The sequence below is a fragment of the Carassius auratus genome, chromosome 18, assembly GCF_003368295.1.
Source record: "Carassius auratus strain Wakin chromosome 18, ASM336829v1, whole genome shotgun sequence".
Classification (NCBI taxonomy): Eukaryota; Metazoa; Chordata; class Actinopteri; order Cypriniformes; family Cyprinidae; genus Carassius; species Carassius auratus.
Genome location: NC_039260.1, coordinates 588,705 through 607,500, shown reverse-complemented (window position 1 = coordinate 607,500; position 18,796 = coordinate 588,705). Strand labels below are relative to the sequence as shown.

General features: G+C 41.2%; 1 protein-coding gene across 3 annotated transcripts in view; it reads right to left on the bottom strand.

The window, feature by feature from the left end:
• pde8a (phosphodiesterase 8A) overlaps positions 1 to 16,880 on the bottom strand; it is a 28,566-nt gene extending 11,686 nt beyond the window's left edge. The window contains exons 1-4 of one of the 3 annotated variants that reach the window (XM_026286932.1): positions 16,003 to 16,139; positions 6,150 to 6,403; positions 4,212 to 4,268; positions 1 to 121 (exon numbers count right to left, since the gene is read on the bottom strand). The exon at positions 1 to 121 is cut by the window's left edge and continues 70 nt beyond it. In XM_026286932.1, coding sequence (XP_026142717.1) covers positions 1 to 121; positions 4,212 to 4,265 — 175 coding nt within the window. In that variant the 5' untranslated portion in view covers positions 4,266 to 4,268; positions 6,150 to 6,403; positions 16,003 to 16,139. Of the gene's footprint in view, positions 122 to 4,211; positions 4,269 to 6,149; positions 6,404 to 16,002 lie in introns of all 3 variants that reach the window. The other 2 variants (XM_026286930.1, XM_026286931.1) reach the window with 2 other exon arrangements.
• Positions 16,881 to 18,796: the final 1,916 nt, after the last annotated feature.

Below are 18,796 nucleotides of genomic sequence, written 5' to 3'. Positions count from 1 at the left end.
CCTGGAAACTCTCCAGCGCCGCTTCTGGTGTTCGGGCCACATTACACCTGAAACCAGCACGTTCACATGCCCAGCAGAAGCTGTTACTCTGAGCATCATCTTTGGCAAACACTAACAGCACCTGCAACACACACACACAAACACACACACACCCGTCATCAGTGCTGAGAGAGACAGTGCTGGCCAACACACATTCAGCCACAACAACGTCCTTCAATAACAGGAACAGAATACAAGCTGATTCACTGGAACGGTTCAGAAGAATCACTCGCTGGAATGAAACACTGTGTTTGTGTGGATGGACGGCTCAGACGCTCGGAGTGTGTTCTGAGGGAATGTGGGATCAGCTGGGAGGACAAAAACAGGAAAAGGAAATCACGGTTTCACTTTCCAACAGTAATTAAAGCTCTGCAAAACTGGCACAACACCTCAGCACAAACCTCAACACTTACGGTTAACCTCACGCTAACGCTAACCCAGTGCTAAAGCTGACCCAACTTTAGCCATGTTTCCATCCAAAGATTTTTGTGAGTTTTAATGTGCAAACCTGGAATACTGCTTAAAAAATCTGCAAATAAAGCACCACTTCCATCCAATGAGTCAAAGAGAAGAAAATCATCACTTCCTGATAAATTGGCATTAAATATCACAAAGAAAAGTAGGAGAAGCCACTGAATATAATACATTTCATATATGATAAATGACTTGCGCCTCAGAGCGAGCAGATGAAAGGAACGCAGTCGTGTGACAATTACACAGAAATACTTTGAGGACAGACTTTGCTCGGGCCTTTCAGAACGACCAGAACATATAGCTGTGAACGAGATCGGTCAGGGGTTCCAGATGAGCATGCTGGAATTTATACAGTAAACGTGTTTCCATCGAAGTTTGTGCATTTTTTCTTATCAGATAAAAAAAGTTTATCCTACACAATTGTGCACAAAAGTTTTTACAAGAATTTACACGCATCTTGGCGTTTCCATCCTGCATCTTTTTAGGTGATATTCCAAAAATGGATGGAAATACAGATATTATTGCTAGTGATCGACCGATGTATCTGTTTACCGATATTTTTCCCGATATTTAAGCATTTTTCCATAATCGGGTATCGGTTTTGTAATATCGGATTCGCCGATTTACGGCGCCATCTCGTGGCCGTTTTGAGATTTCCGCCATTGCACCCCGGGCGTCTGAAGAGATCAGTCAACAACAACTCAGTGCACAGGTAAATATATGTTCTACTTGGTTTGCTTTAATTAATCAACTTTATTTAACATAACAGACATGCACAAATGAGATCTGAGACATAAATTCCTGATATAGTTAATTTATGCAGCTTGTTTCTAAACAATTGAGACGAACTCATTGAGTCACGTAGTGTAATTCATTATGTCCTGCCCCAATAAAGACGTATCTTTACATGAATTAAATAAAACAGACATGAATGAGTGCATGTTGAAAATAAAAGCGTTGAATTTAATTCTCTATCTGTTGTATTTGCTCACCATTAGTCTAGAAGAGAAAGTTCGTTCATATTGCTCAGCACCTGACTGGGTTGATGATCAGGAAGCCTCAAGCAATGCCACTGAATGAAACTTTTGACAAGATTATCTTGTTTAAACACCCTAGATTATATTATCATTTACTACATAACAATTATTTCGCTAATACACATATAGGCTACATATACCGCTTTGTGGAAATTAATTATTTATTATCTCCATGCGCGATCGCGGTTGATTAAATTATAGTCAAACAGCACTTTGTCAGTTGGCATTTCATGATCTAACGTTAGATTGAATCTAGATCATAAAATGCCAACTGACAAGTGCTGTTTAACTTTATATAGTCTCGGGGAAAAAAGTTTGTTCATATTGCTCAGCACCTGACTGGGTTGATGATCAGGAAGCCTCAAGCACGGCCACTGCATGACATTTTTGAAGGAAGCAGGCTTACAGGGCAGAATGCTGAAAGACTCTGTTTTCTACACTAAAACCTAGTTCTGCTTAACTGGGAGTATTAAGTTACACTACTAAATAGCTATGCACTCCTAAATAGCCCTCCCGCCCCCACCAATATGTTAGAATCATTTTTGTGCTTTATTTTTTTACCTGTTTTTATTTGTTTTACCTCATCAAAGCTTTTATTTTAAAACAAAGACACTTAGTAACAGTGCACTTAAATTTTTTGGACTCAGACCCCTCTATTTATTTGTGTATAAATATAATGTTTTTTTTTTTGTATGCAAGGAGGGAGTGATTGTTATAAATAAAATGTTTTTTTCAGATCATTTGTGTTGTAATAATTGTCAGAAACAGAAGTATAACAGTAAATAAATATCGGTTCTGCATATCGGTTATCGGGTACATAAACATACAAATAATCGGTATCGGTTATAAAAAATCAATATCGGTCGATCACTAATTATTGCTAACCCAATGCTAATGCTAAACGAATACTAACACCAACACCAACCCAACTCTAATGTTAACCCAACATTAATGCTTGATGAACACTAATACTAACTCAATACTATTGCTAACATGACGTTAATACTAAATGAACACCAACGGCAACTCAATGCTATTGCTAACCCAATATTAATGTTATACAAAAACTAATATTATCTTAATGCTATTTTTTTTAACACAACACTAATTCTATACGAATACTAGCACCAACACAAATGCTAATACAAACCTCACGCTAATGCTAACCCAGCATTAACACCAACCCAACGCTAGGGCTGGGCGATATATCTAACGATAGGATCATGCGCATCTAGTCAGTAAATCACCTGCTTTTAAATGGAGAGGCATTTAATAGACAGAGCCGTAGATGACTGAAAATATCACGCAATATCACGTTCATTATCCAAGATGGGTCGCCTTCAAAAATGAACGTGATATTGCGTAGCTTTTCAGTGATCTACGTCAGAGACAATTTATCAGAGACATATCACTTCCTCAATCCTCCATTCAACTATATACGGAAAACCCGTAACGGTAAAGATGGCGGTTGTGTGCACATGTCCCGCCCCTCCAGCTAGAAAGCCAATCATCTGCTTTAAAAAGGTCAAGCCGGGAAACATTTAAGCCTATCGTCTGGTTCCACTGACGTATGCGTACAGTTGAGGAACCCTTGCGCATGCGTAGCAAAAGTATAACCTGTGGGGAAAAAGGTGTTTTAATCCTTATTTTGGGGCAAAGTAGTAAAAAAAATTTCACTGCTGTTTCTATACATGCTGTTTTTATGTCGCAGTGACCAGTGAAAGAGCAGTTCTGACTCTCTGCCCATTCATTTAGATAGGAACTGGTCTTGTTATCCTGAAATAGCTGCCCGGAGGCGTTGCCAAGATGGCGGCCGAGTGGCACGACTTGCCTGAAAGGTCTCCGTGCACTAGTCTAACCTGCTAGACTTCATCACGTAATGTATGCACGCACTCTGGAGGCGTTTTGTTTGCTTTTCACTGTATACTGGATAATATCAAATCGTACAGAGTTAAAACAACAATTGCGATACTATTGCAGGGTTCGCAGACCACACTGCACACCGCTATCCTTCTGCAGCAGGTGGAGCGTTCTGTAAAATGTAATTGTTTCTCTGGTAACACACAGCGCTAAATGAAATCATAACATTAGCCTTTCGTAGTTTAATCGTCACAATCAGCCATTTCACAATTCTGGTCTTTCCTTCCTCAAATTTAAGACCTCTTCAAATCATAATTAAGACTTTCCTGTACAATTTACGACTTTTTAAGGCCTTAAATTTGATACAACTAACTTTTTTAGGACCTGCGGAAACCCTGTGACTGGCTCATAGAGTCTGGCTGTGAATGGAGTGAGTTTGGGATTTTAGGGCACTGTGTGAAGCTGCATGTCAGATCCCCGTCTCTGTGCTCCTGGGTTTCTGCACATTACAGGTCTGTCGAATCCTTCTGATGAATCTGTGGAAGAGCAGCGGACTCACATCTTCTCACGGGAGATCCAGAAATCTCAGGATACAGGAGTCGGGTCAGATTCACTCAACCTTCCTAAATTTAGCTTGAAGAATTAATGAGCGATAATGAAACTCCCAATATATAACACACACACACACACACACACAATGATGAGCAGGAAGCCTGATGTTCACACTCACGGTTTAGTGGCATTACTACAGAAACCCTTCTAAGAGAACGTTTGAACATAGAGTAAGAGTGAAGAAGTTACCTGCAGCTGATCTTCATAGAGCTTCATTGGTCCAAACTGCACCTCCGTTAACATGCTCTGAAACAACAGACAAGAACACACACACACACACACACACACTCAGTGATCTGTGGAGCACAGAGATGATGAATGCAGCACATGATTCCAGAATCAATACACATACAGCACTGATTCATGGTTAGCAATGTCTTGCACTGCATTTTCAGATTCATTCCCACAATTAAATACAGCTGTCAGTTCAGAAACACTGCAGTGTGTAGCTACTGGCATGAAAAATAAAACAGACTGTCCACTGCGTTCATGCGATTGTCTACAATCCTCAACACTTCATTAAACACCTCGCACAGATACACACGTGTTTGAAAACAGTCATGACATGAAAACTGGGAGTGAAACTGGTTTACGGTCTAAAAACAACTTTCATCATTCTCAAATATTCACAGTATACACACATTTCATATCTTCATACACTTTCACCCGACACACACTAGTCACGAGTTTAGGAAATATAGGTTAGGGTTAGATGAGAAACATCTGTGAATAAAACCACTTACTACTACATGAATTACATGATCTCAGGATTTGCTCCAGTTATTAGCAAAACGAGTTCAGTTCTAGTGTTCTAGTGATCTAGTGTTCTAGTGATCTAGTGATCTAGTGTTCTAGTGATCTAGTGTTCTAGTGATCTAGTGTTCTAGTGTTCTAGTGATCTAGTGTTCTAGTGTTCTAGTGATCTAGTGTTCTAGTGATCTAGTGTTCTAGTGTTCTAGTGATCTAGTGTTCTAGTGTTCTAGTGTTCTAGTGATCTAGTGTTCTAGTGATCTAGTGATCTAGTGTTCTAGTGATCTAGTGTTCTAGTGTTCTAGTGTTCTAGTGATCTAGTGTTCTAGTGTTCTAGTGATCTAGTGTTCTAGTGATCTAGTGATCTAGTGTTCTAGTGATCTAGTGATCTAGTGTTCTAGTGATCTAGTGTTCTAGTGTTCTAGTGATCTAGTGTTCTAGTGTTCTAGTGATCTAGTGTTCTAGTGATCTAGTGTTCTAGTGTTCTAGTGTTCTAGTGATCTAGTGTTCTAGTGTTCTAGTGATCTAGTGATCTAGTGTTCTAGTGTTCTAGTGATCTAGTGTTCTAGTGTTCTAGTGATCTAGTGATCTAGTGTTCTAGTGTTCTAGTGATCTAGTGTTCTAGTGTTCTAGTGATCTAGTGTTCTAGTGTTCTAGTGATCTAGTGTTCTAGTGATCTAGTGTTCTAGTGATCTAGTGTTCTAGTATTCTAGTGATCTAGTGATCTAGTGTTCTAGTGATCTAGTGTTCTAGTGATCTAGTGTTCTAGTGTTCTAGTGATCTAGTGTTCTAGTGATCTAGTGTTCTAGTGATCTAGCGTTCTAGTGATCTAGCGTTCTAGAGTTCTAGCGTTCTAGTGATCTAGCGTTCTAGAGTTCTAGTGATCTAGTGTTCTAGTGATCTAGTGTTCTAGTGATCTAGTGTTTTAGTGATCCAGTGTTCTAGTGATCTAGTGATCTAGTGTTCTAGTACACAAACACTGTCCTGCTGCTCAGAATCACAGACACATCACACTAAACCCATCAATGCTGTGATTACATATTATTATGATAAAGAGTTATCTAAAGCAGTCTCGTCAGTTTGACTAAAACACAAATGTTCGGGTGTTTTCACGTGACTGTGATCAGGTGCACAAACTAATGTGGAAATACAAACACGAAGATCAAGACATTCATTCTTAAAGGACTGTGTTGATTAGACACGACAAACAGAATCAAATCAGCTGTGAATTCATTACATAACACACACACTTACAGTGGAGTTATACAAAGACCTGTGTGTGTGTGTGTGTGTGTGTGTGTGTGTGTCCTGCTCATGGACACTGACACTGTGGCCTCGTTTATAATGAGATTAGTAAACCTCCATCAGCTCACACACATCTCACACAAGCGCTCCATCTGAAGCTCCACTGACAGGAAGAACTTTTACTGCTTTCATTCAGCTGCTGCAATGCTATTGGCTGAGCTGATGCTTAGCCCCGCCCCTCTCTCGAGTGATTTCTTCAGGAGATGAGCTCATGACAGGAGCTGTGTCCAGCAGCCGTTGGTCAGTGAGTTAGTGAGCAGTTAAAGAGTGTGACGGTGACTCTGCTCATCTACACACGTGAAGACCTCAAACGTGACCAGACGCATCTGTGTGAAACCAGCAGAGAAACACACACTCAGTGACACGGACCTACACACACTGCATCCTGTCTGCACACACACACACACACACACACACACACACTGCAGCAGTGGCTTTCCACTGAAGTGAATAACAGGAAAGTGGATGACATTGTTGAGAGCGCAGACGTCAGCGTGAGAGATATAGAGGGCAAACCGCTTCCTCACGGCTCACTTCAGGGAGCAGCACAGGGGACGAGACACACACACACACACACACACACACACTACAGGTACGGAGAGCAGCTCACACCTCAGGTGTCTCCTGACAGTCATGTGTGGAAAAACAGATCTTCTGTTCTGCTGGGAACAATACCACGACAGCAAACAACATCTGAGAACACACCAGAGTTTACCAACAGAAGCAGACTAAACAAGCTCACACACACACACACACACACACACACACACACAGCGCCAGGTTCGTTTGACTCGTTTACAGAAACCGGAGCTTGAGTTACTGTGGGTCAGTTTAAGGTCTGGGTCAGTGGGTTCAGGTCAGCTGTAGTCAGTTGTATTACATGTGTGTGTGTGTGTGTGTGTGTGTGTGTGTGAGACGGAGTGTGTGTGTGTGTGTGTGTGACGGAGTGTGTGTGTGTGTGCGTCTGTGTGTGTGTGTGTGTGTGTGTGTGTGTGTGAGAGAGAAGAGAGAGAGTGAGAGAGTGTGTGTGAGTGTGACAGAGTGTGTGTGTGTGTGTGTGTGTAAGTGTGTGTGAGAGAGAAGAGAGAGAGTGAGAGAGTGTGACAGAGTGTGTGTGTGTGTGTGTGTGTGTGTGAGAGAGAGCAGTGATGAAGGTCCTCCTCTGAATTCAGTGAACTCTCTCTCCAGGTATTTTTGTCCTGATCCAGATTAGCACTCAATCCTGCTAAACCTGAGCCGCTCTCAGCTACACACTCCCTCACACACACGCGCACTCTCTCTCTCGCTCTCTCTCTCACACACACACACACACTCACACACACACACACACACACACACACACACGGTCCTGGTGATGCAGGGACACAGTGAGATGTACAGCAGACTCATGACAGAAATACAACACATGTTCAGTGTCTCTGTGTGAATGGGTGACACACTACACACACACCAAAATAAAAGCTCTGTGTAACCTGGACAAATTATGATAGAAATAAATTAGTGCTTTAAAATTTCTAACGCATTAACAAGAAATAATTACAAATATGTAAAGAGCAGGTCATATGGGTTTGTGAAATATATCTCTTTTGCAGTTTGTAAGGTAGCTATCCTTCAATGTAAACAATCTGCAAAAAAGTGCATGATAAAGAAGATATCATCTCTCAAAGCATGGCCTTAACGAGTCGCTCTATATTCTCATCTTCTGCCTGTTACTGGTACACATCACTGGGAACACATTAACATAATCTCCGCCCCCCGTGAAACACAAACGCTCTGGAGACCAGAAGATGCGGTGTTTCAGGATACCACAGAAATACAACTCAACCTTTCGTTGTGCTCCTCGTTTATAAAGGACTGCTTCACTAATCTTGACTTGTATCTTTGTTGGCTTCTAATCTTCTTTATTTGGACTAACAAGGCTCTCTGAACCACAGCCTGTCAGCACCATCGATGCGTTACCTGTACATTTTAGATACATATATATTTTTTCTTTGTGCTAATATGTGATGTATTCCCAGTGCAGCTTTAGGTTTGTGAAGTAGTTCTGATAGCTCACTGTGAGTTAGTGCTCATGTGATGCAGCTCTTCTGTGTCGGTCATTCTTCAGACATTACAGTAGACATATTTTGGTTTTCAAACAGTATTGTTTCATCAGAGTCACATTAGCACTCGTCTATCGTACCATTACTGTTTTGTTAAGGGTTTACCGTTTAGCAGCTAAACTTTAGCTGTGGGCACCATTCGATTGCAGGAGTATTAAACCAAATGTTTTTGTCATTATTTCACTGGTGCACTATATTATTTTTTATTTAAAGGGTTGCCAGGTTGTCACAACAAAACCTGCCCAACTGCTATTCAAAACTAGCCCAATAGTGTTTTGAGGGTGGTCCTCCTTTAAAATTTGAGTTCTGGGGTGTAAAATACACACTTTCAGTCGTGGTTCTCCTGGTAAATTAGCATTTTATTACCTAGAGAAGACATTATTACAACCGTCCTTCCCAAGAAGACCATTAGACAGCTGCAGCTCATCCAGAACACTGCGGAGCAGATCACCCCAGTCCTCAGGTCCTTACACTGGCTCCCAGTTACATCCAGGATTGATTTTAAAGTACTTTTACTCATTTATAAATAGGGCTGTCACTTTTGTGAAAAAATCATTTTCGATTTTTAAGACGTAAGTGTTCATCGAATCAATTGTAAAATTAATTTTCCATGTCTAAAAAAAGACGTTTCCTTTTTCAACGTCACATAACGGACGAACATAAAGAGAGCGCTTGAAACGCACAAGTCAGCGATATTTCTTATTTATTGGCATGAAGTTTCGTGCAGAATAACAAACAGCAACAGGGGTGCAACATTCTCCAAAAAATATATGCAGACGGGACGGCTGCCATAACACTAGGGCTGTCAACGAATATTCTAAATTCGAATATGTATTTGAATAGTTTTTATAAAAAAAAATTTGGAAGGTGAAAATTAATATTCAAATAAAATAAAAAAAAAGTGGAAAAAAGGCCTGCGGTAGTAGAGACATGGTTGTCTGCTTTGCAGGTGGTGTGCTAGCGCGCCTGAGGGTTCAGGGACAGGTCACAGGAGTCACACTGTCTGGCACAGCATCACTGCTGAAAGTCTTCATGGAAGATGCCAGCGAGTGCAGAGCCCAACTCGACCGCAGCAGAGAAAATGAGGTAAAATTGTTGACCCGCGAGATAAAGTTGTATGCAAGCTATTTAACATGAGATCACATCTCAAAAATGAGCATGGCATAATATGTGGAGCTCCAGCTAAACAGTCACGTCTTGACACTTAACGTTACTTTGTCTGCAACACGACAAGAGACCATAACGCATAAATAGATTTCGTTCATTTGTAAGGACATGAGACCGATCAGTATCGCGGATGGGGCAGGCTTCGGGGGTTCTGTCAAGCAATGGATCCGAGGTTTGATTATTTATTGTTTCATGTCAAAGAAAAGTTCCATGTTTACCACAGCACAGCTCGCTCGTAGCATTCAATGTCAGTTCAATGTCAGTTCTGCAATTAATATTAATAATATTTGTTTCAATCACTGAATGAAGCCTGCTATATTTGGGACAACAGTCGCGACCTTAAATTGCTTGCACAAAAATGTATTTGTTCATTTAAACCGTTATGCGCAGAGAACGTGAGGGTGAGAGAGCGTGAGGTCTGCAGTCTTGGCCATTAGTTGATTTCCTTGTTTTTGTGTAGGTAATACGTTGTCATAGTCTATTTAAGTTTAAGGGCCCTATCTTGCACCCAGCACAATTGACTTTGTACACCGACGCATGTGTCATTCCTATTTTGCACCTGCGCAAAGCGCGCTTTTCCCTCCACAGACGCACGTCGCTAAACTAGTGAATGAACTTGCGCTCCCTGGGCGGTTCAGCGCAAAAAAGGAGGCGTGTTCTGGCGCAAACGATCCCTGGTGCTATTTTGCTGTTCCATTAAACAATTGCGCCACTGACCAGAAAAAACCTAGTCTAAAGTCAGTGGCGCGTTGCGCGTTGTTCATTATGCTATTTTAAGGGCGCATGCTTGACCATAATGTATAGCGTGCACAACGCGCATACACTTTGCTCATGTAATCTACACAGATGCAACAGTTATTTTTGCAAATCATAAATTGTTACACAAAAAAAATATTAACACATGAGATGACGGAAATCATTGTGGTGTGCCACGAAGATGTGAAAAAATAGAAATAAATCTAAATTATTCAGGCTAATTGTAGTAATTAAGGATCAGACCTGTTGGCCAAATAGTGGTAAGACATATGTGTATATAATGACATCTGACAAATTGTGGCTATTTCCTCCCACGCCTGTTTAACCGACGCTATTTTGGGTGGGTTTCTCCCATCCCCATACAACACAACTTCTCTGTCTTTCACTGCTCTTACAAGAACATCAGTCTCCTCGGCTGTGAACCGCTCCTGGCGTGCGCCTGGTAAATACGCCATAATAATAGCAATCTATAATGGAGCTTGCGCACCTGCTTTTAAAGGGAATGTTGGATGAAGCTCTGATTGGTTTATTTCACGTAACACCCAAACCACACCTATGAATAATGAAGCTACTTCAGACCAACCCATTTTAGATTTGCGCCGGGCGCAAGAGCCATTTATCCCGCCGGGAAAATAGCAACAGCGCCGAGACCCGCCCACAAACTTACTTGCGCTTCCCGCTTTGACACTTGCGTTTCAGATCGTTAAAATAGGGCCCTAAACATATATCTATACAAGTAGTTATGTCTCTTTGTATTATTTTGACCTGTTATTGACGTAATGCGCGTCATTGACAACATGCGCAACCAGTTCGAATAGTTCGAATATTCGTGTATTTTTTTAGAGGGAATATTCGAACGTCATTTTTGAGCAATTTTGACAGCCCTACATAACACAAGACAAACATCACTGCAGGCTTCAACCCGGCTGCAATTATGATTTAGGCAATTCAAAAATCTCCAAGATTATTTTAAATAATGATTTAATCCATTTCAAACAACTGTTCAAAACATTTTATGTTAAATGTACTTGTGAACAAGCCATGTGTGTTTTTTTATTGAACGTAACCGACACTTAGGCTAGGGTCACTAGGCAGGCATCAAAAAGACCAGGGCCATTACAAATTTATTGGACAGGAAAACAAGTCGATCAACATTTTCGGGGTCCAGAGCAGAGCGTTTTTTATTCACTATACGTCCAGCTGTTGAGAAGACGTGCTCCGACCGCACTGATGTCCCAGGGACACTCAGGTACCGCTGCACAAGGTGGGGGTATTACTGTCAGCTTGCAATGGTCCTTTTCATAACTCAGAATCTCCTGTAACTAGATGCGCGAATGAGGCGAATTCGCTCCAGACGCACGTAAATGCGTTTGGTGTGAACGCAGAGGTCGCTTTCGACGTCACTGGGTCTTATATGTGCATAAAATTGCTGGTATTTTCTGTCTAGCTTTCGCCACGCATGCTGCACTTTCGGAATTCTTTATTTTCTTTTTCTGCTTGTTTGTGAGTTTTGTTACATCTATATTTTTTAATTGTTTAATTATTTTAAAATGAATAGTGTACATATTTGGTTAAAATCGATTCCCTGTTCATTTTCAAAACTTTTTTTGGTTGGTCCGATCGATTGTGCAATCGATTTTCGAACTAAAAGTGACAGCCCTATTTATAAATCACTCAATGACCTTGGATTGAAATATATAGCAGATATGTTCACTGAATATAAACCTAACAGAGCACTCAGATCACTAGGTACTAGATACCAAGGGTTCACACAAAACAAGGGGAGTCCTCCTTTAGTTACTATGAAACCCGCAGCTGGAATCAGCTTCCAGAAGAGATCAGATGTGCTAAAACACTAGTCACATTTAAATCTAGACTCTAAACTCATCTGTTTAGCTGTGCATTTAGTGAATGAGCACTTTACATGTCTGAACCGACTGCACTGTATTTATGTATTCACTGTATTTTACGTAAAATAATTTTCTATTTCTACTTGTTTTAAATTCATTTAAGTCAATTTTTAAATACTTTCCAAAGTTATAAAAATGTCTTGTTTTATTTTTGTTCTTCATGATTATTTTACTTTCTTTTATGTAAAGCACTTTGAACTACTATTGTGTCCGAAATGTGCTGTATAAATAAACTTGCCTTGCCTAAACACAACCACGGACTTGGCAACACAGATGATAGCACTGCTATTGCTCATGTCTTTGTGCCAATCACAACAGGCTTGACCAGCTGACCAATCAGAGCACAGTAAGCGTATGCAAGGAGGGGTTTACAGACATTTCACTCAGAACTGAATCAAATTAAACATTTTAAAATCATGGACAAATGACTATGTATAAATGTATATTCTGGGAAAATTACACGTTTTCTGACTTTAGATGCACTTAAACCTGTTGTAGGGGACTCCAACACAATATTAGGGCACTTTAAAATACCACATGACCTGCTCTTTAAGGGAAGTCACACAATCAAGAGAGTGTGTAAGTACACAGAACTAAATCAAGTGCAACCTGAATCTGTCAGGAAGGAATCGCCTTATTTTCATTTGATTAGACATGTTGGTTTGATTATTAGAGTTTTATTAAATCATTAAAATAGATTCCCAAAAAATAAAAGAAATAAAAAACAGAGTACAATAAAAAATATATATATACAAAATGGTTTTGGGGAAATATAAATGTATTACACAATAATAGAAAAAGAGGTTAATGTATTATACCAAAATGATACTCAGGAAACAAACAGAAGCAGAGCAAGAAACACAGCGGCATCTGACTACAGTGAACACACACACACACACACACACACACACGTGAGCCACAGGGGCTGCTGGGAATGATGATGATGATGTCACTTCCCTCCAGGAAGAACGGTTAATGCACATTGTCAGCTCGGCCTGCCCCTGTGCTGCGCTACTTCCTGTCTGTGCCATTCAGATCAGCACAAACTAGACGTCAGTCACATACACAAACACCTGTCAATCATCTGATGACACACACACACACACACACACACACACACACACTAAAGAGGGGCTTCACACTGACATCTACCGAGACGATTCAAACACAAACCAACCAATGCATGTTTACAATGAAATACACATATAGATCATGATGAAATTGACTTTAAAATCATCAACAAACTTTTTCCCTTAACAAACACACACACACACACACACACACACACACACACACAGAAACACACTCTCTGACAGAATCCAGTGTTGAGAGTTACAAATGCAGAACAGTGGAGACCCAACCAAGGCCAGATAAACCACTCACCCTATATCAGCAACACACACACACACAAAGAGGAATGTGTTGTGCGACATGAGAAAACCATCGCCAGACCTTGTACTTGAGTCTTATCATGGACAGAAAGTGACACAGACGCTGCTGTGCCCTTGATCAACACACACACACACACACACACACACACACACCCTCTCTGTTCCGTCGGTGTGTGTGTATGAAAGCACAGTAAATCTGCATGAACCTGCGGTGTCCTGGGAGCATCAGTACTATTATTAACACCAGAAATACAGCAACCGAAATAAACGAGCATCTCTGAACTTTAAACTACGAGGATGGAGAAGGTTCCTCTTAACGTGTATGTGAACCAGAAGCTGCAGCAGTTCTGGAAGATTCTGATATTAGAACAGAACATGTTTAATGCTGTTCATGTAGCAGTGTTATCAAACTCAGTATTGTCTGTTCTCTGAATATAGATTATTACATGCGTTATTGTTGACACTAGGTGCGTTTACATGAACACTTTTTGCTTCCCTCGGATTGAATTCATTCTGATTGACGAATCTGGACGTAGTGTTTACATGAACGCTGAATAAAGTGATGGGGTTGATATGTGCGTTTACATGTCACAAGCTTCTGATCAGATTTACTCTTCTGACACGCGTGCACTGCATGAATATACTGAGTTTCCCGCTGCTGTTGCATACGGTTTTAAAAAGCACACGTTATATTTATCTACTTCAGGTCCTTAATGTTACTTAAAAAAAAATAAAAGTAAAAAGTAGTGAAAGTGCCTCTTCCCGCACTCAAACCTAGTCGTCTGATGAGAGACGTGGTCCTGCTCCACTTCACATACACTGAGTGAAAGAGGAGATTTATAATGACAGGACACTTATTTATGACACTTTATTCACCAGGAAGAACAGCTCGTTCTGTGCGTCATACGTCATTACGCTATTTCTACGTCCCTGCGCAGTACTTTCCAGTTTCGGTTTTCAATCCGATCAAGTGTTTACATGTGACTCTTTTATTCTGATTGTGCTTCTAGTCTTATTACGATCAGATTAATAGTGTCCATGTAAACACAGCTACTGATTTCATGCCTTATACTATGAACATCCTAAATGGTAAAAACCCAAACACAGGTCACCAATTAGAAGCACAAAACGAGGACTTATAAAGAAAAACATTGGAGGATTTTAAAACGAGAGGAGACAGGCTTTCCTTTGCTAAATTAAGGACACTTTGTTTCCTTTGCTCTTATATTTCCCAGAGGCTCACGCGCCGCATACGTCTTCCATCTAACGCCTGCACATCTTCAGCGTCCCACAGTCAGCAGATGTTTGAAAAAACTGGTTATTACGTTTGAAATCTGGATATTTATCTTACAAAAACACATGGATTCACTGCAGGGGGCCTTTATTCACCCCCCAGAGCCGTGTGAGGGACGTTTTATTACAGATGCACACTATATTTCATGTCTTCTGAACTGTTGACCACAAACACTCGCTCACTCCATTGAAAGACTGGGAAGAGCAAAGACAACATTTAATATAAGTCACACACACCTCAGATACTTCGAGGGTGAGTAGAAGATGGACGAAGTTTCATTCTCGGGTGAACTAACCCTTTAAGATTAAAGCCAAATCTTTTCCTCCATGCTGTAACAGATTGAGTACTGTAGGGCGGGACTTGGATCTATGCTTTAGAAGCTGATTGGATGTTGAGATAAGGGCGTGGCTCACAACTGAAGCCTGCTCTGAATGGGAGTCTGCTGTGAATTGTGTAAAAAAAAAAAAAAACATTAACAAAACGCTCATATACAACATGCATGTAGAAAACAGAATGCTGGTAAAGATGAAGCAATCAAACTGTGAATATGAGTTATTAACTCATAGGCCTTGCCTTACTAAGCACCCGTTCATTCACCCATACTCTCGTGCATACTAGCATACTGACAGTGTTTAGTGAGCATGTCCAGTCATTCAGTGCAGATCTGACCGCTCCATCACACTCATTAGAAAGCACCAATGCTCACTATGCTAACAGCAGGCTTTGCTTTTGGACATTTGGTATTCTAGTATAGAACGTACTATAGTCCGTATCAAATAACTGCTAGCACTTCTGAACACAGACACAAGTGCACTAAACACACACAGTGTGTGACATTATCAGCAGCCAGCACAGGAAGGGTTTCCAAACACTCGCTGTGGCCCTCAGACACTGAGCTCCTGATACAGCAGACGTCCAGAAGACACTTTAAAGGGTTAAAATCCAGAAGAAATTAACAAAGCTGCAAGACTGTGCTTCTTCTGAGAAATGAGTGTCAGTCACTGAGCTCCACAGAAGAAATGAAGTCTCGTAGTGTCCTACATGATGACTTGAGAACTGTCTCTCTCTCTCTCTCTCTCTCTCACACACACACACACACACTCACACACTCTCTCTCTCTCTCTCTCTCTCTCTCTCACACACACTCTCTCTCTCTCTCTCTCTCTCTCTCACACACACACACACACACACACACACACACTCACACACTCTCTCTCTCTCTCTCACACACACACACACACACACACACACTCACACACACACACACACACTCTCTCTCTATCTCACACACACACACACACTCACCTGACAGGCGTTGCTGGGCTTGGTGTGGCCCGGCTGAGGGCAGTTCTGCTGCGGCGAGTCCTCGGACTCTTTCCCGCTCTGATAAACCACCCGATCGGAGATGTGGATGCTGGAGGCGCAGCCCATCATTCAGCCGCGAAGCGACGCGACGCGACGCGAGGCTCCGCTCGTTCTGCGCTAATAGGAATGTTTCTCTGTCAGATCATCCAGACGATCAGATCGATCGGATCTATAGAGTCTCTGGATCAAACAGAAGCTCGGCTCATGGTGCTCCCGCCGCCGCCTCTGCGCTTCACTGGCGACCGTTACTCCTCATCCTCGCGGTCAGTCCCCGCGCGAACTTCGCCTCTTTTCTGGCGGATTCTGGCTCCAGTTCGGTTCACGCAACGGTTTCGTCCATTCGCGCGTTTATTCTCCTTCGACAGGCGCGAAACACACGCGATCGCTCCGCGCGGCCTCAGCGTCACTCATTGGGAGCGAACCGGCGCGTTGATTCCGCTCCCCATCAACAGGCTGCAATCTGGCCCTGACGCGCCGCGGAACGCGCGATCCTGCATCTATGACATCAAACGGGCCGTTAGATGGAACTCCGGAGCGGCGCGTCAACGCGGAGCTCGCCAAAGAGCAGCTGTCAATCAAAGGCCTACGATTCTGCCTCTGTTTGACGCGGGCGGGTGGACGAAGAAAACAGACGGACGGCCGCCGGGTGACAGAAAACGAGACGTTTGCGCGTCGCGAGTTTCCAGACGAGGAATAACGCGCGGCGCGAATGTGACAGCGGCGGATCCAATAAAAGCACGCGCACGCATTGACCTACAGCCTCGAATGACGTCAATGCAAATGAGCTATGGTGAGCCAATGAGCGGCCGCTTGCGAGCAGAGGGGCGGGGCTCATGCGGGGAGGGAACTTTAAAAGCGAGTAAAGAGCCGGTGAAGTGAGGAGAATACTTTCAAAACCCATCTTTGTCTGATTAACAGATTTACATTATAAATCCGTTAATTATCTTATATTATATTTTGTAACACTGATCTTATACTTTGAAAGCCTTTCTAATATGAGATCACAGAATAAGAAGCTTATCAAAATAAAACAAATTGTAAAGCTTTTCAAATATATGTCACTGAACAAATTTATGGACCTTCTTTTATTCTGGTACTTTTATTATTATTTTATTTTATTTCTTATATATGTTTGTGTTCATTTTGTGTTTTGTTGTTGTTCTGTGTGCATGCTTTGAGATGTGCAAGGTTGCTTCTGTGAGATGGAACTGAATAAAGAAAATACAGCTGCACAGAACATGTCCTATGAAGCTGAAGGCCATATGCATGTCGTTTTTAAATAAATCAATTATTTAAAGTTACTTTATTGGTGTTTAAGCACTTTATGTAGATCTCCTTGTTTCTACAGAATCTCTAAGCTGTGTCAGAAATGAGTTAATAAACATGACCCTTCTGATAAATCTGTAATCTGGGACATTTATCCTTTCCTAAACTTTGAAGAACTATTGCAATCTTCCATTTGGATTTCATGAATTAAAAATACACAATATGGAAAACATCGGCAAGATGACGAATGAAAACTAACTCTTGCTGCTCAGATGAACGCACCTTCAGCACTGAATACAGAAAACATCTCAAAACAGGGTGTTTTTTTCTTTTTTTGTTTTCTTTCTGAGAGCAAATGAAGATTAATTCAAATTTGATTCAGGGCTGAAGATGCAATAAAATCATATGATCTGTATTATTATGTATGGTTTGGTGAAGATGGTCAATGATTAACACACATGTGAATGAATCAGGCTTGCAGCTCAATAACACATGACTCCAGCGCACTTTTCAGCCTTAAAAAAGTGTTGAAAATACATAGAGAGGATTATGAATATGTGCAATAGTAAGAAACCTGCAAGTTATCTCCTCAGGAGAAGTGTTGTGGTCACTTCTTTACCACTGGGTTAGCTCTTTTGATCATGAATGCAAAACTAACTCAGTCACGCTGATTTCCAAGTGTATCTTTATTTGATTGGTTTTACCTGACATGCGATCACACTCAACAAGTTTAACTAGAGAAACACAGCCCAAGAGCAGAGCGAATAATCAGCCAAACGTGGTGTGAACGCAGCGCACAGCGTCCTGACTCCTGCTCTTGAGATCCACATCAGAGGAAGATGCTAGAAAACACTTTCGTGAAGGGAAATTATATCCATATAGATGTTAAAATTTGTATGAAATTCTTACAAAATAGCTGAAATATAGCTACAGAAATACCTGAGTTTACAAATCAACACTTGGCACATCACATGTAGGGTAAAAAAAAAAATGCATTGAATAAGAAGTCATTACAAATCAAAATATGCTGTGTCTTTGTTTTTTCATGTTGGTAAATAGGAGGTATAAACTTATGGAATTACATTTTGTTCAATAAAAATGAACGTAACTTTATAAAACTGAATGCAACTTTTTCAAAAACTATCAAAAATATGCACAAATTTAACAGGCTCTTCAAATATGCTTCATTCTTTCTTCATTCTTTGCAAAGATTCAGTTTCGCTAATCGTGGATTCTGAATGCATTGGCACAGATTTCGCTTATTCGCAGTTTTTCGTTTGGTGTTTTGACACAAACTTCTCGTGGGGGCGGGCTTAACAGTGAGCTACTCTGATTGGATAGTGAGCTTTTGATGGACAGGTGCTCTCTGATTGGGAAGTACAGACGCCATTCAGTTGCGTGCATATTGTAAATACATATATATTTGGTGTTGGGTTGGTGTTGGCGCAGTGGATAAGACACATGCCTT